At 44.5% G+C, this 24,326-nt stretch overlaps 1 protein-coding gene across 12 annotated transcripts in view; it reads left to right on the top strand.

Annotated features, from left to right (window-relative positions):
• Positions 1-24,326, top strand: part of LOC139406429 (transcription factor SOX-6-like) — a 175,252-nt gene that overhangs the window by 75,930 nt on the left and 74,996 nt on the right. For all 12 annotated transcript variants that reach the window (XM_071148998.1, XM_071148995.1, XM_071148992.1 and 9 more), the window contains one exon: positions 15,216-15,305. In XM_071148998.1, the coding sequence (XP_071005099.1) occupies positions 15,216-15,305 (90 nt within the window). The remainder of the gene's footprint in view (positions 1-15,215; positions 15,306-24,326) is intronic.

Below are 24,326 nucleotides of genomic sequence, written 5' to 3'. Positions count from 1 at the left end.
TCAGCTCACTGTTAGTCATCAGCTTCTACCCCCCTCTCAGCTCACTGTTAGTCATCAGCTTCTACCCACCTCTCAGCTCACTGTTAGTCATCAGCTTCTACCCCCCTCTCAGCTCACTGTTAGTCATCAGCTTTACCCCCCTCTCAGCTCACTGTCAGCCGTCAGCTTCTACCCCCCTCTCAGCTCACTGTTAGTCATCAGCTTCTACCCCCCTCTCAGCTCACTGTTAGTCATCAGCTTCTACCCCCCTCTCAGCTCACTGTTAGTCATCAGCTTCTCAGAGTGCCTTAAGTGCCTGTGACAGTTCTAATGAATGGAAATGGCCTTCCCTCGTAGAGGAGGCAGTGGTCTTCACAGACTAGCCACTTCAGCTGTAAAAGCTCTATTAGCCTGTGTTGGACTGAGGAAACTGAGTCCGTTTACCCGATTTGTACAGTTGGTTTATGTTTTTTTGTAAGTGAATTATTTTTATCCACAGAACTCGGTGAACGATATACCTAGCATAAATATGTCCAAGTCTTTATTTATGTTGGAAATGCCAGCATTCTAAAAAGCACAAGAGACACAACTATCAAATTGATCTTAACATTGACAAAAACTAAATGGTTGAACAACAGGTGGGAAAGAGGGTTTGGAATGTACAAATGTCCCACGCTGAATGGGAGAAGAATGCATGGAACTTATGTAAAAGTGGATTGGTTCTTCGTAGAGATGGAGGATAAGGAAAGAAAGAAAGAGAAATAAATGACATGAGAGAAACCGAGGAAAGAAATGTACTTACCTGAAAAGAAACTGACAAACCTACTGTATACATCAAGTTCCAGTCAAGAGAGTTTACACAGCGCTTCAATCCACATGGATTTGCATTCCTCTAGCCTGTATGACTGAGCATTTTGCGTGCGGACACTGTCACCAGGTGAACACATATCAATGTCTGCATCTCAAATTGTACCCTATTTCCTATATAGTGCACTATTTTTGACCAGGGCCCAAGTCTGAACAAGTTTGAACTGTCATTAAACCCTCATCTTGTGTCGTTGCTGATTACTACGAATAGTATAGCCACAGCCTCCAGTGCCCCTGGCATCGGCACAGTGCCCCTGTGCCAATTTTGTCAGCCATCTAATGTGCCCAGAGCAGCTCTGGCGCCTGGCAAGCACTTGATCTTTCTATCTACGCTTATACCCTGCCTAGTCTGACTTACTGTAGTGAATTAAAAACCTTTCTGTCCCCAGTGTGGCTCTGTAGCAGCTCGGTTACTGATTAAAAGTATAGTCACTCCTTATACTACAATAAATTATTTTAGTAACACAGGAACGAGTCCTAGTTTGTCTTGGGTTAGCCTTATCACTCACTATACATTATTTGAATAAACTATATTTCAGTAAAAAAAAATATGTAGAAAATAATTGTTCTATAAAAATAAAAAAATTCTTTCACGCAATGCGGGTTCAAGTCCCTTCAAAGCCTGTCAGTTTCAGACATGAGAAAGGGGTTTGTTGCAGCCTTTAGTTGATGATATGCAGAGTTATGGGGGTTGACACATGCATCTCTCAGATGTAACGATATAGCAAGACAGATCTCTCATGTTCTGTTAAAATTCTGACTGACACAGTCACACACATGCAATGGTAGTATGGGCTCTCATTGGCAATGTTCACCGCTGTTCGGACAGAACCTTTACAAGGCATCTCCCAACAACTGGTTTGAAAGACTGTTGACATGGAACACAACAGATTCACACCAGATAGTTTTCGGCTAGAGGTTAAATGATTTATTCATTTTGACATGTAGTTGTGGAGAAATAGTGTATCTTAACCGTCAGAACACACAGAAGAGAGTGAAGTGCAGAGTAGGCTAAATACAGTAGTGCACCACAAGTGGTATAAGACTAGCACTAGCCCTTGCCATAGTTTTGCTTGTGTTGTCCAGCAACCTCTCATACATCCACAGCTAGTTTAGCCAAGGCTAGCTCTGCCTGCAGTCCAAGGGTACGTCCCAAATGGCACCCTATTCCCTATCTAGTGCACTACTTTTGCCCAGAGCCATATTCCACCCTCATCAAAGTAGTGTACTATACAGGGAATAGGGTGCCATTTGGCATATAGAGCCTTCAGAAAGTATTCACACCCCTTAACTTTTTCCACATTGTGTTGTGTTACAGCCTGAATTTAAAATGGATTACGTTTCAGTTGTTTTGTCACTGGCCTACACACAATAACCCATAATAACCCATAATAACCCATAATAACCCATAATAACCCATAACATTTTACATATTAATAAAAAATGAAAAGCTGAAATGTCTTGTCAATAATTAATCAACTCTTTTGTTATGGTAAGCCTAAATACGTTCAGGACTAAACAATTTGCTTAAGGATTGGCCCTGTTTTTTCAATTTTCGCCTAAAATAAAAAAAACAATCTAATTTAACAAGTCACATAATAAATTGCATGGACTCACTCTATGTGCAATAATAGGGTTTAATATTATTTTTGAATTACTACCTCACCTCTATACCCCACACATACAATTATCTGTAAGGTGAATTTCAAACACAGATTCAACCACAAAGACCAGGGAGGTTTTCCAGAGTTGAATGGCTGTGATAGGAGAAAACTGAGGATGGATCAACAACAATGTAGTTACTCTACATTACTAACATAATTGACAGAGGGAGAAGAAGGAAGCCTGTACATAATACAAATATTACAAAACATGCATCCTGTTTGCAACAAGACACTAAAGTAATACTGCAAAAAATATGGCAAAGCAATTATATTTTTGTCCTGAATACAAAGTGTTATGTTTCGGTCAAATCCAATACAACACATTACTGAGTACAGCTCTCCATTATTTTCAAGCATAGTGGTGGCTGCATCATGTTATGGGTATGCTTGTAATCGTTAAGGACTTGGACGTTTTTTAGGGTAAAAAATTAACTGAATGGAGCTAAGCACAGGCAAACCTGGTTTAGTCTGCTTTGCACCAGACACTGGGAGATAAATTCACTTTTCAGCAGAACAATAACCATTTAACACAAGGACAAGTCCGCACTGGAGTTGCTTGACAGGAAGACAGCCAATGTTCCTGAGTGACCGAGTTAGTTTTGACTTAAATCTGCTTGAAAATCTATGTCAAGACCTGAAAATGGTTGTCTAGCTATGATCAACAACTAATTTGATAGAGCTTGAAGAATTTTGAAAAGAATAATGGGCAACTGTTGCACAATTCAGAACTGGACCAGAAAGACTCACAGTTGTCATCGCTGCCAAAGGTTATTTTAGCATATATTGACTCAGGGGGTTGAATACTTCAACTCATCAAAATATATGAGTGTTATCATTTTTCTTCCGCTTTTGAGTATTTTGTGCAGACGTTAACAAAAAAAAGACAATTGAATCCATTTTAATCCCACTTTATAAAACAACACAATTTTGAAAATATCAGGGTGTGTGAATACTTTCAGAAGGCACTTTGTGTTTTTCAGTGTAACTGGAAATACCCCTCTTTAAAGAGGCGTGCTTCTGCATTTTACATTCACATTTGAGTAATTTAGCATTCCGTCTAACCAAATCCCCGTTTAGGTGCTAAGGATTCCTTTAAAGTACATTATGAGTGTAGCAGGTCATGTCGGTTACACGCTGAGGCTGAATCTCAAATGGCACCCTATTCCCTATGTAGTGCACTACTTTTGACCAGGGTCCATAGGCCTCTGGTTCAAAAGTAGTGCACACTATTGAGAATATGGCGCTATTTGTGACACAGCCTAACCGTAAGGGGGGTGGGTAATCCAGAGGGTATGTGTCAGTGTACGATAGTCCTTTGTGCAGAGTGCAAATTAGAGACATGAGTCCCCCCTAAATGCAACAAAGTCAAACTTAGTGGTGGTCTCTAAATAATGCTATTTAACTATTCTCTCTTTTTAAATGCAATTTGTACTGCTACAGTGGTAAATGTTAAAATAAAAGCTGATTTCAAATGAAACGAACACCCCCTCCTCTGTGTCATGGTTTAATAAAACATCCATCCATCTGTCTGCCCTTGTCATCCCGGGACCGTCCCGTATCTCACCCCCTTTTTAATTTAGGTGTCCCAACGTTACTTTCTACAAAAAAACAGCCATTTTGTCAGCAAGACTCATCAATTATTTTAGGTTTCAAGAGTGGAGCGGGTCGAGAGTTTCAAGTTCCTTGGTGTCAACATCACCAACGATCTATCATGGTCCAAACACACCAAGACAGTCGTGAAGAGGGCACGACAAAACCTTTTCCCCCTCAGGAGACTGAAAAGATTTGGCATGGGTCCCCAGATCCTCAAAAAGTTCTACAGCTGCATCATCGAGAGCATCCTGACGGGTTGCATCACTGCCTGGTATGACAACTGCTCGGCATCTGACCATAAGGCGATGCAGAGGATAGTGCATAGGACCCAGTAGATCACTGGGGCCAAGCTTCCTGCCATCCAGGACCTATATAATAGGTGGTGTCAGAGGAAAGCCCATAAAATTGTCAGAGACTCCAGTCTCCCAAGTCATAGACTGTTTTCTCTGCTACCGCACGGCAAGTGGCACCGGAGCGCCATGTCGAAGACCAAAAGGCTCCTTAACAGCTTCTACCCCCAAGCCATAAGACTGATGAACAACTAATCAAATGGCCACCGGACTATTTACATTGACCCCCCCTCCTCCATTTGTTTTGTACACTGCTGCTACTCGCTGTTTATTATCTATGCATTGTCATTTCACCCCTACCTACATGTACAAATTACCTCTAACCTGTACCCCCACACATTGACTTCGTACCGGTACCCCCAGACATTGACCTCGTTATTGTTATGTTATTGTGTTACTTTTTATAATTTTTTACTTTAGTTTATTTGGTAAATATTTTCTTAACTCTTCTTGAACTGCGTTGTTGGTTAAGGGCTTGTAAGTAACCATTTCACTGTAAGGTCTACACTGTTGCTTAAGGGCTTGTAAGTAAGTATTTCACGATAAGGTCTACACTTGTTGTACTCGGCGCATGTGACAAATAGCGTTTGATTTGATTTGTAGACCCAATCGCCAAAACTTCTTGGTGTTTTGTAACAGTTGTCTCTTTCCATTCATCTAATGGCACGAGGGCACAGTACCTTGTTTGGATGCTGGAGTCATTTTGGAGGGGACCAACTTTCGCAGTTAGCCTATCTTTCTGAGATGATTTGTTTAAATGTCATGATATAATCACACTCTGCCTTTGTGGAACCCACAGTATGTGACATATCCCATTCTAACCGGTAAGGGACTTTTGTGTGTGCGCTCGTATGTTAACGTGCTTGTGTGAGCGTACATGTGCGTTTGTGTGTGTCGGCCTTTACTGGGTGCAGGGAGGTGATAGTAGTGGTACTGTGGGTAGAGGTACAGTGGTCAACATGGTACAGATGAGAATAGGGTTAAGCCTAGAGGCTAATTAAACTGACTATTTGAATCGAGGCCTGGCATTGCCAGTCTGTTTGCCCTTCACTATAGGACTGGCTGCTTGAGTGATTGTGTGTGTGTGTGTGTGTGTGTGTGTGTGTGTGTGTGTACATTTGAGTGTGTGTATTTTACAAGTGTGACTGAACATCCCCCAGCCTCCTCCACCTCTCTGTTTGGTGGTCTTGTGGTCTGGTTCCCCTGTCATGAATAGGGATCTCTGCTGTAATGATTTGTGACAGAGGGCCTTAATTACATCAAGCCACATGGGATGCCCAGTAGCCTATTCCATGGCTTGGCAGTTGGCCAAATGAGTATATGGTTATCTCTTCCATATCCCCTTCAGTCCACACACATGAACACACCTCTCTGCAGTACCAGCTAGACTAGATCACAACTCCCTCAAATACACCAAACATGTTTTTCTCTTTTCAAACAAATGTTAATGTTTATTTACCGAATACATTTTGTAGCCGTGATTTAAAAGAGTAGCAGGCCCCAGTGTGTGGCGTAAAATACACAATGTAAGTGGTTCAAATGTAGTTTTGAAAGCAGGAGACTGTGACAGTAGCTGTGAGAGGGTTTGATGATCCACTTACAGATTACAGAACAAGCCAGCTGCTTGTGTGCTGTTCTGTTCTGGTGGGCTATTCTCTCTGTTCTGTTCTGGGGTCTATTCTCTCTGTTCTGTTCTGGGGTCTGTTCTCTCTGTTCTGTTCTGGGGTCTGTTCTCTCTGTTCTATTCTGTGGTCTATTTTCTCTGTTCTGTTCTGGGGTCTATTCTCTCTGTTCTGTTCTGGGGTCTATTCTCTCTGTTCTGTTCTGGGGTCTGTTCTCTCTGTTCTGTTCTGGGGTCTGTTCTCTCTGTTCTATTCTGTGGTCTATTTTCTCTGTTCTGTTCTGGGGGCTATTCTCTCTGTTCTGGGGACTATTCTCTCTGTTCTGTTCTGGGGTCTATTCTCTCTGTTCTGTTCTGTGGTCTATTTTCTCTGTTCTGTTCTGGGGGGCTATTCTCTCTGTTCTGTTCTGGGGTCTATTCTCTCTCTGTTCTGTTCTGTGGGGCTATTCTCTCTGTTCTGTTCTGGGGTCTATTCTCTCTGTTCTGTTCTGGGGTCTATTCTCTCTGTTCTGTTCTGGGGTCTGTTCTCTCTGTTCTGTTCTGTGGTCTATTTTCTCTGTTCTGTTCTGGGGGGCTATTCTCTCTGTTCTGTTCTGGGGGCTATTCTCTCTGTTCTGTTCTTGGGTCTATTCTCTCTGTTCTGTTCTGAGGTCTATTCTCTCTGTTCTGTTCTGGTGGGCTATTCTCTCTGTTCTGTTCTGGGGTCTATTCTCTCTGTTCTGTTCTGGGGTCTATTCTCTCTGTTCTGTGGTCTATTTTCTCTGTTCTGTTCTGGGGGGCTATTCTCTCTGTTCTGTTCTGGGGGCTATTCTCTCTGTTCTGTTCTTGGGTCTATTCTCTCTGTTCTGTTCTGGGGTCTATTCTCTCTGTTCTGTTCTGGTGGGCTATTCTCTCTGTTCTGGGGTCTATTCTCTCTGTTCTGTTCTGTTCTGGGGTCTATTCTCTCTGTTCTGTTCTGGTGGGCTATTCTCTCTGTTCTGTTCTGGGGTCTATTCTCTCTGTTCTGTTCTGGGGTCTATTCTCTCTGTTCTGTTCTGGGGTCTATTCTCTCTGTTCTGTTCTGGGGTCAATTCTCTCTGTTCAAATCTAAATCAAATGTATTTATATAGCCCTTCGTACATCAGCTGATATCTCAAAGTGCTGTACAGAAACCCAGCCTAAAACCCCAAACAGCAAGCAATGCAGGTGTAGAAGCACAGGGTCTGTTCTGGGGTCTATTCTCTCTGTTCTGTTCTGGGGGGCTATTCTCTCTGTTCTGTTCTTGGGTCTATTCTCTCTGTTCTGTTCTGGGGTCTATTCCCTCTGTTCTGTTCTAGGGGGCTATTCTCTCTGTTCTGGTCTGGTGGGCTATTCTGTCTCTGTTCTGTTCTGGGGGGCTATTCTCTCTGTTCTGTTCTGGGGTCTATTCTCTCTGTTCTGTTCTAGGGGGCTATTCTCTCTCTGTGCTGTTCTGGGGGGCTATTGTCTCTCTGTTCTGTTCTAGGGGGCTTTCTCTCTCTGTGCTGTACTGGTGGGCTATTCTCTCTGTTCTGTTTTAGGGGGCTATTCTCTCTCTGTGCTGTACTGGTGGGCTATTGTCTCTCTGTGCTGTACTGGTGGGCTATTGTCTCTCTGTGCTGTACTGGTGGGCTAATGTCTCTGTACTGGTGGGCTATTGTCTCTCTGTGCTGTACTGGTGGGCTATTGTCTCTCTGTGCTGTACTGGTGGGCTTTTCTCTCTGTTCTGTTCTGGGGGGATATTCTCTCTCTGTGCTGTTCTGTTCTGGTGGGCTATTCTCTCTGTGCTGTTCTGGTGGGCTATTCTCTCTCTGTGCTGTTCTGGTGGGCTTTTCTCTCTATGTGCTGTTCTGTTCTGGTGGGCTATTCTCTCTCTGTGCTGTTCTGTTCTGGTGGACTATTCTCTCTCTGTGCTGTTCTAGTGGACTATTGTGCTTTCTGTTCTGGTGGGCTATTCTCTCTCTGTGCTGTTTTGTTCTGGTGGGCTATTCTCTCTCTGTGCTGTGCTGTTCTAGTGGACTATTGTACTTTCTGTTCTGGTGGGCTATTCTCTCTCTGTGCTGTTCTTTTCTGGTGGACTATTCTCTCTCTGTGCTGTTCTGGTGGGCTATTCTCTCTCTGTGCTGTTCTGGTGGGCTATTCTCTCTCTGTGCTGTTCTGGTGGGCTATTCTCTATCTGTGCTGTTCTGGTGGGCTATTCTCTCTCTGTGCTGTTCTGTTCTGGTGGGCTATTCTCTCTCTGTGCTGTTCTGGTGGACTATTCTCTCTCTGTGCTGTTCTGGTGGGCTATTCTCTCTCTGTGCTGTTCTGGTGGGCTATTCTCTCTCTGTGCTGTTCTGGTGGGCTATTATCTATCTGTGCTGTTCTGGTGGGCTATTCTCTCTCTGTGCTGTTCTGTTCTGGTGGGCTATTCTCTCTCTGTGCTGTTCTGGTGGGCTATTCTCTCTCTGTGCTGTTCTGGTGGGCTATTCTCTCTCTGTGCTGTTCTGGTGGGCTATTCTCTATCTGTGCTGTTCTGGTGGGCTATTCTCTCTCTGTGCTGTTCTGTTCTGGTGGGCTATTCTCTCTCTGTTCTGTTCTGGTGGACTATTCTCTCTCTGTGCTGTTCTGGTGGGCTCCTATTTGTGCGTGTTAACATCAGTAACACTGTGCTGCACTCAGTTGTTGAACCCCCCCCCCCCACCTCTCCTACCGCCTGTGAACCCAACCACCCACCCCAACACCCTGTTACCACCTGTGAACTGAACCACCACCACCCCAAATCCCTGTTACCCTATGGCCTCCCACAACAAGACTTCTATTGTCTGCCTCACATGGCATTGGGGGTGGCGAGACTCTATAGGGGTTCCTCAAATCACAACTAAAGTGGAAACGGAAGCTAAAGGACTTGAACCCGCAAATTGAAGGGGTGTGGAGATGTGATCTATTCTGAAATAATAGGGGGGGGGGGAGCTGTTGGCCGAGGTTGGAGTAGCCAGGCGGAAGGCATGGCCAGCCGTTGAGAAATGCTTGTTGAAGTTTTCGATAATCATGGATTTATCGGTGTGGAACGTGTTACCTAGCCTCAGTGCAGTGGGAAGCTGGGAGGAGTCTCCATGGACTTCACAGTGTCCCAGAACTTTTTGGAGTTGGAGCTACAGGATGAAAATTTATTTTTTGCCTTTTTTGCCTTTTTCTACACTTCTACCCTTCTCTACAATTCTATCCTTCTGAACTTCTATCCTTCTATCCTTCTGAAAGTCTACCCTTCTACCATTCTCTATACTTCTACCATTTTCTACACCCTTCTCTATAATTCTACACATCTACACTCATACCCTTTTCTACCCTTCTACACTTCTACCTTTCTCTACACTTGTAGTCCTCTACACTTCTACCCTGTGCTACCTTTTTACACTTCTACCCCTCTACACGTCTATCCTTCTAAACTCCTTCCCTTCTGTAAACGTCTACCTTTCTAAACGTGTACCCTTCTCCACACTTCTCACCTTCTCTATCCTTCTACACTTCTACCTTTCTAAATTTCTAAACGTGTACCCGTCTATACACTTCTACACTTCCACCCTTTCTCAACACCTTTACATCTCTAACCTGTTCTATGTTTCTACTCTTCTACTCTTCTACACTTCTACCCTTCTACCTTTCTTTACACATCTATCATTCTGAACTTCTATCCTTCTGAACTACTACCCTTCTCTACACTTCTAGACTTCTACCCTTCTCTACACTTCTAGACTTCTACCCTTCTCTACACTTCTAGACTTCTACCCTTCTCTACACTTCTAGACTTCTACCCTTCTCTACACTTCTAGACTTCTACCCTTCTCTACACTTCTAGACTTTTACCCTTCTCTACACTTCTAGACTTCTACCCTTTTCCACACGTCTAACCTTCTTTACACTTCTACCTTTCTACACTTACACAAGTTTACCCTTCTCTACACTTCTACCCTTCTCTACACTTCTACCCTTTTCCACACGTCTAACCTTCTTTACACTTCTACCTTTCTACACTTACACAAGTTTACCCTTATCTACCCTTCTACCCTTCTACCCGTCTCTATACATCTACATGTCTACCCTTCTACACTTACACAAGTTTACCCTTCTCTACACTTCTACACTTCTACCCGTCTCTATACATCTACATGTCTACCCTTTTACACTTCTACCCTCTTCCCTTCATACACCAATCCAACGGTTTTGAAATTAAAATATAATTGTATTTGACATATGCGCCAATTACAATGGGTTTAGACTTACCTTGAATTGCTTACAAGCCCTTCACAATGATGCAGAATTGAAAAAATATACGTCTGGGTTTCCTTTTGTAATACGTTATAGTCTGCAAGCGTTGGAGCCGTCCTCCAAAATGGTCCTTTTGCATGTTTGATGCCTCGTCGGAGGTCATAGCAGGCTTTCTTGTAAGCGTCAATGCTCTGTGTCCCTTTCCTTGAAAGCAGTAGTGCTAGCCTTTAGCCCAGCATGGATATTGCCTGTATACGTTCGTATAGTCACTGGGGGGACGACATCATCTGTGCAGTTATTGATGAAGCCCGTGACTGATGTGGTAAACTCCTCAATGCTATCTAAAAAAAATCCCAGAACATATCCCTGTCTGTACCAGCAAAACAGTCTTGTAGCCTTGCGTCTGCTTCATCAGACCACTTCCGTATTGAGCACATCACTGGTACTTCCTGTTTGAGCTTTTGTTTGTAAACAAGAAGCAGGAGAATAGTGGTCAGATTTGCCGAAGGGAGGATGAGGTAGGGCCTTGCATGCATTTCTGTGACTAAAATAAAAGTGGTCTACAGTTTTACTGCCCCTAGTGTGCAGGAGACGTGTTGGTAAAATTGAGGTAGAAAGTTGGAAGCTTGCGGGTCAATGGTTGATCAGTTGACTAGGTAGTACAGAGAGACTAGTATGCTACAACACCCTTCAGCCAGCCCCCATCCACCCTCTGTAAAATAGCTGCTTGCAGGCATTCTCCAACCGTGGCCAGGATTAAGTTGCACCAAGATGCTGATCTTGGGTCAATTTTGCATTTACCCCACTAATGGTTAAGGGTAAGATCGGGTAAGGTTGGCAGATCCTAGATCTGTACCTAGGGGAAACGTCACCCTGGAGCCCGTGGCCGCTAGATCCAACAAAAGCGAGATGCAGAGCAGGTGTCATCTGACACATGCAAATAGTGTCTCAGTAACGGACACCGTGCTAACACACATCTGACTTGGGCCTCTAATGGTTTTACAGCATTTAGATCTTGTAGTGGCTAGCTGGCTACAGTACACACCCGTCCTGTTTTACTCGCGTGTGTGTGTGTGTGTGTGACTGTGTGTGTGTGTGTGTGTGTGTGCGACTGTGTGTGTGTGTGTTTGTTTGTTTATGTGTTCATGTGTGTGTGTTCGCACATGTTTTCCTCACCATGGTTAATTCATGATGCCTAGAGCACTGACGCCTAACTAGAGAGCTGTCAGGATCCACCAGACAAATCAACTCTCCTCCCCTACTACATCAAATGGACTGAGTAGAGAAATAAAATGACAACGACAGCTACTGTTGCCCCAGCTACTGTTAATCCAGCTACTGTTGGTCCAGCTACTGTTGCCCCAGCTACTGTTGGCCCAGCTACTCCAGCTACTGTTGGCCCACTTCTATTGCAGAAGGGTGTCAGAAGCATACACTATACTTTATTTAGAGGTGGGAGGGGGTCAGTACCCAATAGTGCAGTTGGAGAGGGAGAGAGAGAACAACTGGACAGAGGATTTATGTCAGAGTGAAAGCATAAAACTCAACATACTGAATGCCCAAACACCAGGAGTCAGGCCAGAGAGGAAAGGAGAAACATCAGGAGTCAGGCCAGAGAGGAAAGGAGAAACACCAGGAGTCAGGCCAGAGAGGAAAGGAGAAACACCAGGAGTCAGGCCAGAGAGGACACACACACACACACACACACACACACACACACACACACACACACACACACACACACACACACACACACACACACACACACATCCTTAAATCAGTGTTTAGGTCAACTGTTGGTGTGTGTTTGCTGTGTGTTGCGTGCTTGCTACCAGGTGTGTATGTGAGAGATGGAGCAAGACAAAGACAAGGATGATATCTCTCCTCTCTACAAGTGGTGATCTCATGGGAGGCTGCTGTAGGCAGTTAAGGCTGGCTCTAAGCTCCTGGCAGTGTCCTCCCTCCAGGACTGTTGATGCTTGCCTGCTGCACACCGTCACACGTCTGTGGTTTCTGTTAAACACCATAAACACTTGCTTTTGGCACAACGCTGAGGCAGCCAGGTGATAAAAAGTCTGTTTACACCAAGCACAATCTCTGATACTTGGCGGGCCCAACAGATTTACAATGACAGCTCTGCCTGTGTGTGTTGGGGTCTGTGTGTCTGTGTGTGTGTGTGTGTGTGTGTGTATGAGAAAAATAGAAGCACTTTGGGACTTTCTTCCCGCCTCAATCTCCTCTTCCTGGTCCTCCTCTTTTTCCTCTTCTCCTCCCTATTTTCTTCCTCCTCCCCCACTCATCTCCTATCTCTTCTTCTTCCTCCTCCCTTCTTCTCTTCCTCTTCATCACCCTCCGTTTCTTCCTTCTTCATTCTATTTCCCCCTACTCCCTCTCTCTCTCCTTCCCTCTCTCTCCCCTTCTCCTTATCTCTCCCCTTCTCCTTATCTCTCCCCTTATCTCTCCACTTATCTCTCCACTTCTCCCTCCCTCATTCTCTCTCCTTCGCTCCCTCTCTCTCTCTCTCACTCCCTCTCTCTCCCTCGCTCTCCCGTTCTCCCTCTCTCTCCCCTTCTCCCTCCCTCTCTCTCTCCCCTTCTCCCTCTCTCTCTCCCCTTCTCCCTCTCTCTTTTACCTTCTCCCTCTCTCTCTTTCCTTCTCCCTCACTCTCTCCCCTTCTCCCTCTGTCTCTCCCCTTCCCTTTCTCTCCCCTTCTCTCCCTCTCCCCTTCTCCCTCCCCTCTCCCTCTCTCCCTCTCCCTCTCCCCCTCTCCCCTTCTCCTTCTCTCCTTCTCTCCCTCCCTCTCTCTCGCGCTCTCGCTCTCTCTCTCTCTCTCTCTCTCTCTCACTCTTTACCCTTCTCACACTCTCTCCCATTCTCCCTCCCTCTCCTCTTCTCTCCCTCTCCCTCTTTCTTTCCTTCTCTCTCTCCCTTTCTACCCCTCTCCCTCTCTCATTTTCTCTCCCTCTCTGTCCTCTTCTCTCCCTTCCCCCTCTCTCTCCCCTTCTATCTCTCTCCCTCTCGCCCCTTCTCCCTCTCTCCTCTTCTCCCTCTCTCTCACTCTCTCTCCCCTTCTCCCTCTTTCCCTCTCGCTCCCCTTCTCCCTCTCTCCCCTTCTCTGGACTTTGTTCGCAAGTCGTTCATCACCTGAATAGCTCCTCTACTTTGGGAAGGTGTGGACAGTGTGGTATTTTTATCCATTCCCCAATCTAAACATCACTTGATCCTCACTCTGTAGGGTTAAGAAAGGAGGGAGAGATAGAGACCCATCTAGGGTAAAACACATCTCATCATCCTTTACTCTTCTCCTCTCCATCCTCATTTACTCCTCCCATCCTCCTTTACTCCTCTCTTCTCCTCTCCATCCTCATTTTACTCCTCTCTTCTCCTCTCCATCCTCATTTACTCCTCTCTTCTCCTCTCCATCCTCATTTACTCCTCTCTTCTCCTCTCCATCCTCCTTTACTCCTCTCTTCTCCTCTCCATCCTCATTTACTCCTCTCTTCTCCTCTCCATCCTCAGTTACTCCTCTCTTCTCCTCTCCATCCTCCTTTACTCCTCTCTTCTCCTCTCCATCCTCATTTACTCCTCTCTTCTCCTCTCCATCCTCCTGCGTCTCGCTCTCCCTTCTTCCTCCTTCTCTCTTCAGATGTTCATCAGCGTGGGGGGGTATAAATCGTATAACCCCCCCCCACACACACAGACACCCACGTTTCCCTCGTACAGCGCCAAAGCACAGACGTAGAGTAGAGATACAGGTTGTATTTTCTTTCCCTAAGTGCGTCTATAAATCCTCCCTCTAATTGTGTTTTATGTGAGGCCTAACAGACTGTATGTTTAGCTCTCATAGTGGGAGAAAGACACTCTTCCCTCGGTTGTAAATAGTCTACCAAATATATACAGTATATGTCAAGCTAGGCGTCCTTTCAGGTTGAGAAGACAAATTATCAACAAATGACACGGGATTTTGACGGCAAAATTGCATCTTGTTATTAGGAATTGGACTTCCATGTTTTGAGTACACAGGGTGGGAAAGGCCTTTTGGAATTTGACATATGTTTTGAAGTTCGCCTCTTTTGTAGGCATTTACATTTAGTTTCTTATGGGCTGCATCTCATACATAGTGCATTACTTTGGTTAAAAGTAGTGCATTACTTTGGTTAAAAGTATTGCACTACTTTGGTTAAAAGTAGTGCATTACTTTGGTTAAAGTAGTGCACTACATAAGGAATAGGGTGCCATTGGGAACGCATACATTGCCTCCCTTTAATTGACCATTGTTCGTGTTCATCCCATGTGATCCCGCACCCGCATGAACTTATTTACAATAATCATAATCCAGTGTTAACATGCTAGGCTTTAATGGGGCTGAATAACTTGTGTCTCAAATGGCACCCTATTCCCATAGGGTCCTGGTCAAAAGTAGTGCACTACATAGGGGATAGGGTGCCACTTGGGACACATTCACCAAGTTAGTTGTATTCAATCCTTTTGAGAGCCTCGTGACCACAATAGACCTCTCAAACAAAAAATTAAGCCGTTCAAATGCCCATGTGCTTATGAATACTTGTCCTTTTGTTAGGATCTAGTCCCACAGATGAGCCATTGTCCACTTAACCATTTTTTATCTAGAAAATCCCTTTGGGGGGTTTCCATACTGGAAGAGAAGAATGCCGTCTTGACTGCTTGACGTCTCCGGTATCTCTCTCTCTCTCTCTCATACACACTGGGGGCATAGAGATGAATGCTGAACATAATATTCAGAGAATGTAAAGAGACCCATTGAGAGATTTAGTGGAGTGGTTTCCATCGCATTCTGCTCAGCCAATCACATGTACCTTGAGTGACAGAACCAGGATACTATCTTGTGTGATCCTCTCCTCCTCTCTCCTCCTGTAGAGTCAACCTGTATGGAGAGACTTCTGTCTAAAGACTGGAAAGACAGGATGGAAAGACTGAATGCCAGCAAGCTCCTAGGAGAGGTCAAAGGTGAGACTTTGCATCAAAGATGGCCGTTATTCATGGGGTATCCCCTACTCTCTTGTAGTTACACTGCATTTGGAAAGTATTCAGACCCCTTGACTTTTTCCACATTTTTTTTAACGTTACAGCCTTATTATAGAATAGATTAAATAAAAAACATCCTCATCAATCTACACATAATGCCCCATAATGATGAAGCAAAAAACGTTTTTATTTTATTTTAAATGTTAGCTAATTTATATTTTTTTAAAACAGACCTTATTTAGATAAGCATTCAGACCGTTTGCTATGAGACTAGAAATTGAGCTCAGGTGCATACTGTTTCCATTGAGCATCCTTGAGATGTTTCTACAACTTGATTGGAGTCCACCTGTGGTAAATTCAATTCATTGGACATGATTTGGAAAGGCACACACCTGTCTATATAAGTTCCCACAGTTGACAGTGCATGTCAGAGCAAAAACCAAGCCATGAGGTCGAAGGAATTGTCCGTAGAGCTCTGAGAGAGGATTGTGTCGAAGCACAGATCTGGTGGAAGAGTAGCAAAATGTTTGTGCAGCATCAAAGGCCCCAAAGAAGCAGTGGCCTCCATCATTCTTAAATGGAAGAAGTTTGGAACCACCAAGACTCTTCCCAGAGCTGTCCGCCTGGCCAAACTGAGCAATCGAGGGAGAAGGGCCTTGGTCAGGGTGTTGACCAAGAACCCAATGGTCACTCTGACAGAGCTCTAAAATTCCTCTGTGGAGATGGGAGAACCTTCCAGGAGGACAACCATCTCTGCAGCACTCCACCAATCAGGCCTTTATGGTAGAGTGGCCAAACGGAAGCCACTCCTCAGTAAAAGGCACAACAGCCCACTTGGAGTTTGCCAAAAGGCACCTAACGGACTCTCAGACCATGAGAAACAAGATTATCTGGCCTGATGAAACCAATATAGAACTCTTTGGCCTGAATGCCAGGCGTCATTTCTAGAGGAAACCTGGCAACATCCCTACAGTGAAGCATGGAGGTGGCAGCATCATCATGCTGTGTGGATGTTTTTCAGCAGCAGGGACTGGGAGAGCAGTCAGGATCGAAGGAAAGATGAATGGAGCAAAGTACAGAGAGATCCTTGATGAAAACCTGCTCCAGAGTGCGCAGGATCTCAGTGCATGTTCACCTTCCAACAGGACAACGACCCTAAGCACACAGCCAAGACAACGCAGGAGTGGCTTTACGACAAGACTCTGAATGTCCTTGAGTTGCCCAGCCAGAGCCAGGACTTGAACCCGATCGAACATCTCTGGAGACCTGAAAATAGCTTTGCAGCGACGCTCCCCATCCAACCTGACAGAGCTTGAGAAGATCTGCAGAGAAGAATGGAAGAAACTTCCCAAATACAGGTGTGACAAGCTTGTAGCGTCATGCCCAAGAAAACTCAAGGCTGTAATCGCTGCCAAAGGTGCTCAAAGTACTGAGTAAAGGGTCTGAATACTTGTGTAAGCATTCTTTTCATGTCCAGGTTGAAATCATAACTTTGATTAAATGTATGTCCACTTTCTAACGTGTGTATTCCTCAGCAGTAACTTTGACAAGCCTATACATGAGGTGGGGTAAATGCTCTTATGTGCAAAGTAAGCAAATCCGAATTTGTAGTTAGGAAAGCTAACTGATTTCAGTGTGTTGTATTCAATTCAAACTCCCATTGGGACTAGCTTGTGAATAGACACAGGTGGAGGACGGTTACATAGAATCACACACAGGCATGTTTTAGCTGGATCTAGTTTAGGGGTTGAACACTTGAATATCACATAAATTATGCTTTTACACACACACACACACACACACACACATAGAGAGAGAGAGAGATAAAAAGCCTCATCCGTTAGTCTACTGCTTAGGTCTACTGCTTCATTAGCATGCAAACTAAGAGGCTTAAACGCATTAAGACCCACAGCGTGTTGAATGATGAATCAACAAGTGTTTTAGTGTGGTTAACATCTATACAGTTCTATACATGCTTTTGGGATTGGCCATGAGGCTGTATATTGTATGAAAGCTGACTTTCAGAGATGACTGTCTTTACCTCCTACCCATACCCACCATGGGCACACACGAACGCACACACACACACCCCAGTGGAGGCTGGTGGGATGAGCTATAGAAGGACGAGCTCATTGTAATGGCTGGAATGGAATAAATGGAACGTTATCAAACATGCGGAAACCAAATGTTTGATACTGTTCCATTGATTCCATTCCAGCCATTACAATGAGCTCGTCCTCCTATAGCTCCTCCCACCAGCCTCCACTGACAGACACATACACACACTGAATGGGAATTATTTGATTTGAAACATTTCCCTGTTACTTTCACCATACTTCAGTCCTCCTCAGTGTCTGAGTAACAACGGCACAGGCTTATTATATCTGATAAAAGAAGATAATTAATAACTGATTTCCAGCTGCAAAATCATCCAAGAATCTAAAAACATCTTACGCAACATGTTTCATACATAATTTGCGCTGGCGTTGTAAAAAAATAAAAATAAAAAAAAGACTGTTTAGAATAGATGCAGTGAAATGTGTTGTTTTTCAGGGTCAGTCATGGTAGTATGGCGCCCCTGGAGCAAAGTAGGGTTATGTACCTTGCCACATCGACAGATTTTTTTGGTTACTGCCCCAACACTCTAGCCGCTAGGATGAAAGTTCGATTGAGGGAGATAACATTATGACTACGTCCCAAATGGTACCATATTCCCTACATTGTGCACTACTTATGAACAGAGCCCAATAGGTCCTGGACAAAAGTAGTGCACTATATAGGGAATAGGGTGCCATTTGGGATTCACGCTTGATGAGCTTTCTGAATCCAACCCTCTCATTCCTCATCAATCTGCTCCTTCTTAGCGGCGCTCTGAAAGTGCCATTTAGATTGCCCACTTAGAAAGGGCAGCATTTCCTCTGCAGATAACGTAAAAAATACACAGAAACACAAATTGGAACAGGATTGACATTGAGCCTCCTCACTTCAACTCTCATACTTAAGCAGCTGGAGCTGTCTCTCTCTCTCTCGTATTCATTTTCTCTACGTCTCTCTTTTTGTCTCGCTCTCCGACTCTTCGTCTCGCTCTCTCTCTCTCTCTCTCTCTCGCTCTCTCTCTCTCTCTCTTTCTCTCTCTCTCTCTCTCTCTCTCTCTCTCTCTCTCTCAATCTCTCTCTCCCTTTCTCACTCACTCTCTCTTACACACAGAGCACTCTGTTCCACCAGCTGTGTCCTCACTTCAAAACACTCTGATTCAATTCAAACGGCCGACACTTCTTAATGCTCGACATGGAACGGGGACTAACCACAGAGAGATAGATGGATAGATATAGGACTGTTTTGCTGTGAATCACACGCAACACCATCAACATATTTGTTCATTCACAGTTATCTTTAGTCTTGACGAATCTTACAATATTCTCCCAGATTTTTCCTCCCGTTGGCCTGAGAAAACCTGTGTAATAGAGTGTTCGGTAACGTTAGTGTACCAGTCTTGGGTTTGAATCTGTGCCATTTGTTTTATTTTTTATTGATAAAGGTTTAGGGAAGGAACCAGCCTAATATACAGAAGCAGTTGAGGTTCATTGACTATCTATCATCTAGTGAAGGTGGTCTACATACAGTGAGGGACAGTTTATTAGGTACACCCATCTAGTGCCGGGTCGGACCTAGGGCTGTGGTGGTCATGTCAGCTGGTGATTGTCAAGCAAATAACCGCAGGTCTCACGGTAATTGACCGTTGATTAACAAACACTTATAGGGCCTCCCGGATGGCGCATTGGTCTAAGGTACTGCATCGCAAGCAGTGCTAGAGGCGTTAATACAGATCCGGGTTTGTTCCCGGGCTGTGCCACAACCGGCCGTGACCAGTTTAAACTGGTCTAAATAAATATGATGTGAAGAAAATGTAGTCTATTTCAGAAGAACAGAGTAGTATACTCTGAGTTGTCCTTGTAAGGCCCTGATCTGGCTTTGCATTATGGCTGTGGGCTACACTAGTTAATTTAGCAGACAAGATTTGTGTAGAATTCTGTGGCATTATTTTATATTATTTTATAGTTTGAAGAATACAATTGAACGTAGCTGAATGAAATAGAAAGGATATTTTCTCCAATCGATTTGAGGGAGTGTGCACATGCTGCTATTCAGTGTTGAGCGGCTAACAAAGAAAAACGTACTTCTATATGCTTAATTTAGAGTTATTTATGTAACTTTAGTTGTGATGCTATATGTTTAGATTTTTAATACATTCTAAAGCTAGATGATTTGACTCTGATTTGAAAAAAGTCCCATGAAAGGCATGAGCTCTGCTTAGTTTTTTTTTTGCGCAGGCTTTACACACTTCATCCGTCTTTAGTTCACAATTTCACAATTTCCTGGCTGCATCCCCTTTGTGTGGCTGTAATGCCCCTTAAAAAAAAAATCCATGTCTTTTGAGGCTAGTGGTCGTTGTGCCCTTGGGCTGACTATAATAATTACAATTCCCTTCTCCCGGCTGCATGCCGAAGCACCCACCTCTCACTCACATGGCTCTCCGTCACGTGATCGGGTCTTTCTCACAGGCTACAAGTGAAGACGGACACATCGGGGATGCAACTGCACGCGTCCTTATCCAATTCCGAGGTGCATATTGAAGATATTGGAAGAACTGTCCACATTTACTTTTTGTCAGCCAAAAAGATGAGTAGGCCTAACGAACAGCCAAAGGACTAGCCTATATCATTCTACTATTCCCCATAGTACAAAAGTTGACCTATTCTATAAGATAATAATTATTCCAAACATAGTCTGGGACAGTTGTGGGATGCGATTGATCCCAAATTAATACAACCACTAGCATAAAATAACCTGTTCAAGCAGTTACCAAGCGGTGATGCAGCCAGTCAAGATGCTCTCAATGGTGCAGCTGTAGAACATTTTGACGATCTAAGGGCCCATGCCAAATCTTTTCAGCCTCCTGAGGGGGAAGAGCCATTGCTGTGCCCTCTTCACCACTGTGTTGAATGTGTGGACCATGATAGTTCCTTAGTGATATGAACACCGATAAACTTGAAGCTCTCGACCCGTTCCACAACAGCCGCTTCGATGTGGATGGGGGCGTGCTCGGTCCTCTGTTTTCTGTAGGCTGTAGGATGTCTCATTGTTGCCGGTGATGGAGCTTATAACCTTTGTGTTGTCTGCAAATGTAATGATGGTGTTGGAGTCGTGCATGGCTACGCAGTTGTAGGTGAACAGTGAGTACAGGAGGGGACTACGCACGCACCCCTGAGGGGCCCCCGTGTTTAAGGTCAGCATGATGGATGTGTTGTCGCCGAACCACACTACCTGGGGATGGCCCGTCAGGAAGTCCAGGATCCAGTTCAGACGGAGGTGTTTATTCCCAGAGTCCTTAGCTTAGTGATGAGCTTGGAGGGCACAATGGTATTGAACACTGAGCTTTAGTCAATGAACAACATTCTTACGTAGGTGTTCCTTTTGTCCAGGTGGGAAAGGGCAGTGTGGAGTGCAATAGAGATTACGTCATCTGTAGATCTGTTAGGATGGTATGCGAATTGGAGTGGGTCCAGGGTGTCTGGGATGATTGTGTTTATGTGAGCCCTGACCAGCCTTTCAAAGTTATTCATTGCTACAGAACGGACTGCAACAGTACGGACAGAACGGGCTATAGCCATTTAGACAGGTTACCTTGGCGTGCTTGAGCACGGGGACTATGGTGGACTGCTTGAAACATGTAGGTATTACAGTGAAGACACTTGCCAGCTGGTCAGCGGATGCTCTGAGTAATCGTCCTGGTAGTCCGTCTGGCCCTGCTGCCTTGTATGTTAACCTGTTTAAAGGTTACATATCAGCTACGGAGAGCGTGATCACACAGTCTTCTGGAACAGCTGGTGCTCTCATATATAGTTCAGTGTTTCTAGCCTAGAAGCATGCATAGAAGGTATTTAGATTTTCTGGTGGGCTCTCATCCCTGGACAGCTCGCGGCTGGGTTTCCCTTTGTAATCTGCAATAGTTTGCAAACCCTCGCACATCCGACGAGCGTCAGAGCCAGTGTAGTTGATCTTGGTCCTGTAGTTACACTTTGCCTGTCTGATAGTTTGTTGGAGGGCATAACAGGATTTCTTATAAGCGTCCGGGTTATGGCAGTTCTGCCTTTAGCTCAGTGTGGATGTAATTTGTAATCCATGGCTTCTGGTTGGGATATGGGCGTACGGCACTGTGGGGACAACGTCATCGATGCACTTAATGAAGCCGGTGAAAGATGTGGTAAACGCCTCAGTGCCATCAGAAGGATCCCTGAACATATTCCAGTCTGTGCTAGCGAAACTGTCCTGTAGCTTAACATCCACTTCATCAGGCCATTTCCATATTGAGTGCATCACTGGTACTTCCTGTTTGAATTTTTGCTTGTAAGCAGGAGTCAGGAGGATAAAGTTATGGTCAGATTTGCCAAATGGAATGAGATGGAGAGCTTTGTATGCATCTTTGGATAGAGTTAAGGTGATCTAGAGTTTTTTCACCTCTAGTTGCACAGGTGACATGCTGGTAGAAATGAGGTAACGAATTTCAGTTTTCCTGCAATAAAATCCCTGGCCACTAGGAGCGCCGGCTCTGGGTGAGCATTTTCTTGTTTGTATATGGCCCTATGCAATTCGCTGAGTAAGGTCTTAATGCCAGCATCGGTTTGAAGTGGTAAATAGACAGCTATGAAAAATATAGATGAAAACTCTCTTGGTAAGTAGTGTGGTCTACAGCTTATCATGAGGTATTTTAACTCGGGCGAGCAGAACCTCGAGACTTCCTTAATATTAGAGATTGCGCACCAGTTGTTGTTAACAGAGAGACACACAACCCCTCCTCTAAGCTTCCCCGACGCAGCCGTTCTGTCCTGCCGATGAATTGATAAAAACATCTAGATTTCTATTTACCATGTCCTTGTTCAACCACGACTCAGAGAAACATTGAATATTAGTTCTTCAGATCACGTTGACAGGATAGTCTCGAACGGAGCTCATCCAGGTTGTTCTCCTGTGATTGCACGTTCGCCAATAGCACGGGGGTTAGAGGCAATTTAATCACTATTCGACGTAGTCTCGTCAGGTATCCCGCACGCCGGTCTCTATAGCGCCGTCTCCTCATTCGAGTCTCGGGATTTGGGCCTGGTCCGCGATAATCAATGTGTCTTTCGCCTCTGACTCCTTGTCCAAATGGAGGTTAGTGATAGCTGTTCTGCTGTCCAGAAGCTCTTTTCGGTCATAGGAAATGATGGCGGAAACAATGTGTACAAAAAAGTTACGATAGTCTAAGAAAAATATACAAGCCCGTAAAATGGCCACCATTCCCTCCGACGCTATTACTCATTGCACTTATAGAAGAAGGAAGGTAGAGGATGATGTCAATTTCCCCTGGGCTTCATCCATCCTCAGCCTTTTATCGTTACAGCAAGAGTTTCATAAAGGTGGTATCCCAAATGGCCCCATATCCACTTCATAGTGCACTACTTTGGACCATCATAGTCAATAGATGGAACAGAGAGTATTCAAGTGTATTCCACTCTTGCACTTATTGTAGATACACTGTTCTCTTAGTTCCAAGAATCCATCTCCATCAGCTACTGACAGCTACTGTAAGGTCCTACTGAAAGCTACTGTATGGAAACCCTTTTTGCCAACACTTCCCACTGAAAACGGGTGAGAGAGACATCGTTGATTCCCGAATGCCTAACAAGCACACCGCAACATTGGATAATGTCTAATGTATTTGACCATCTGCAATTTGAGCGGCAGTTAACCTAGGTTAGAGGGGCAGGGTTGCTACTGAAAGGTTGCTGGTTTGATTCAAGGACCGGGTGGAAAGAATATGAGAAGTTTTGAGCCAACTATTAGAGGGTTGCTAGTTACAAATCGTAGAAAGATCTGCTGCTGTTGTGCCCTTGAAGAAAATATCTGTCTTGTATGGATTCATAAAGTATTCTTCTTTAATTCAATAACATATATTTCTAATGTACAGTATAATGGGAAATGTATTACTCTTTACATGCAGTGGAGAATGAATCAATGGAATGGAAAAGTGAACCATTGTTAATCAGATCTGGATGCATGCCAAATGGCATCCTGTACCTTATATAGTGCACTATAATTGTCCAGAGCCTATGGGCCCTGGTCGAAAGTAGTGCACTACGTAGGGAATAAGGTGTCATTTTGGATGCATCCCTACAGATGCACTAATATCACTCTTTTACCTAGTCTAAGATACAGTCCACCCTTTTCTATACTAACTGTAGGAAGGAGACATCTCGGCAACAAAAGTGGCACAGTTCAGAGAAGGGAGACCTTGAATGGAATATAGCAGATAGAAAATTATCATGTATACATTCATATCTCACTTATGTGAGGTGAGTCATAGATGTATGTTTTCTCTCTCTTGCTCTTTCTCCTCCCCCCTCTTTCTTTCACACTACTTTCTCTCTTTATTTCTTTCTCCTCACTCTATCCCCCATCCCTCCGTTTCTCCTCTCTCTCTTTCTCTCTCTCTCTGTTTCTCCTCTCTCTCGCTGTTTCTCCTCTCTCTCTCTCTCTCTCTCTCTCTCTCTCTGTTTCTCCTCTCTCTCTCTCTCGCTCTCTCTCTCTGTTTCTCCCCTCTCTCTCTCTCTCTCTCTCTCTCTGTTTCTCCCCTCTCTCTCTCTCTCTCTCTCTCTCTCTGTTTCTCCCCTCTCTCTCTGTTTCTCCCCTCTCTCGCTGTTTCTCCTCTCTCTCTCTCTCTCTCTCTCTCTCTCTCTCTCTCACTCTCTCTCTCTCTCTCTCTCTCTCTCTCTCTGTCTCTGTTTCTCCTCTCTCTCTCTCTCTCTCTCTCTCTCTGTTTCTCCCCTCTCTCTCTCTCTCTCTCTCTCTGTTTCTCCCCTCTCTCGCTGTTTCTCATCTCTCTCTCTCTCTCTCTCTCTCTCTCTCTCTCTCTGTTTCTCCCCTCTCTCTCTCTCTCTCTCTCTCTCTCTCTGTTTCTCCCCT

This window comes from Oncorhynchus clarkii, chromosome 4 (genome assembly GCF_045791955.1).
Source record: "Oncorhynchus clarkii lewisi isolate Uvic-CL-2024 chromosome 4, UVic_Ocla_1.0, whole genome shotgun sequence".
Lineage (NCBI taxonomy): Eukaryota > Metazoa > Chordata > Actinopteri > Salmoniformes > Salmonidae > Oncorhynchus > Oncorhynchus clarkii.
This window is presented reverse-complemented; position numbering and strand designations above follow the sequence as displayed.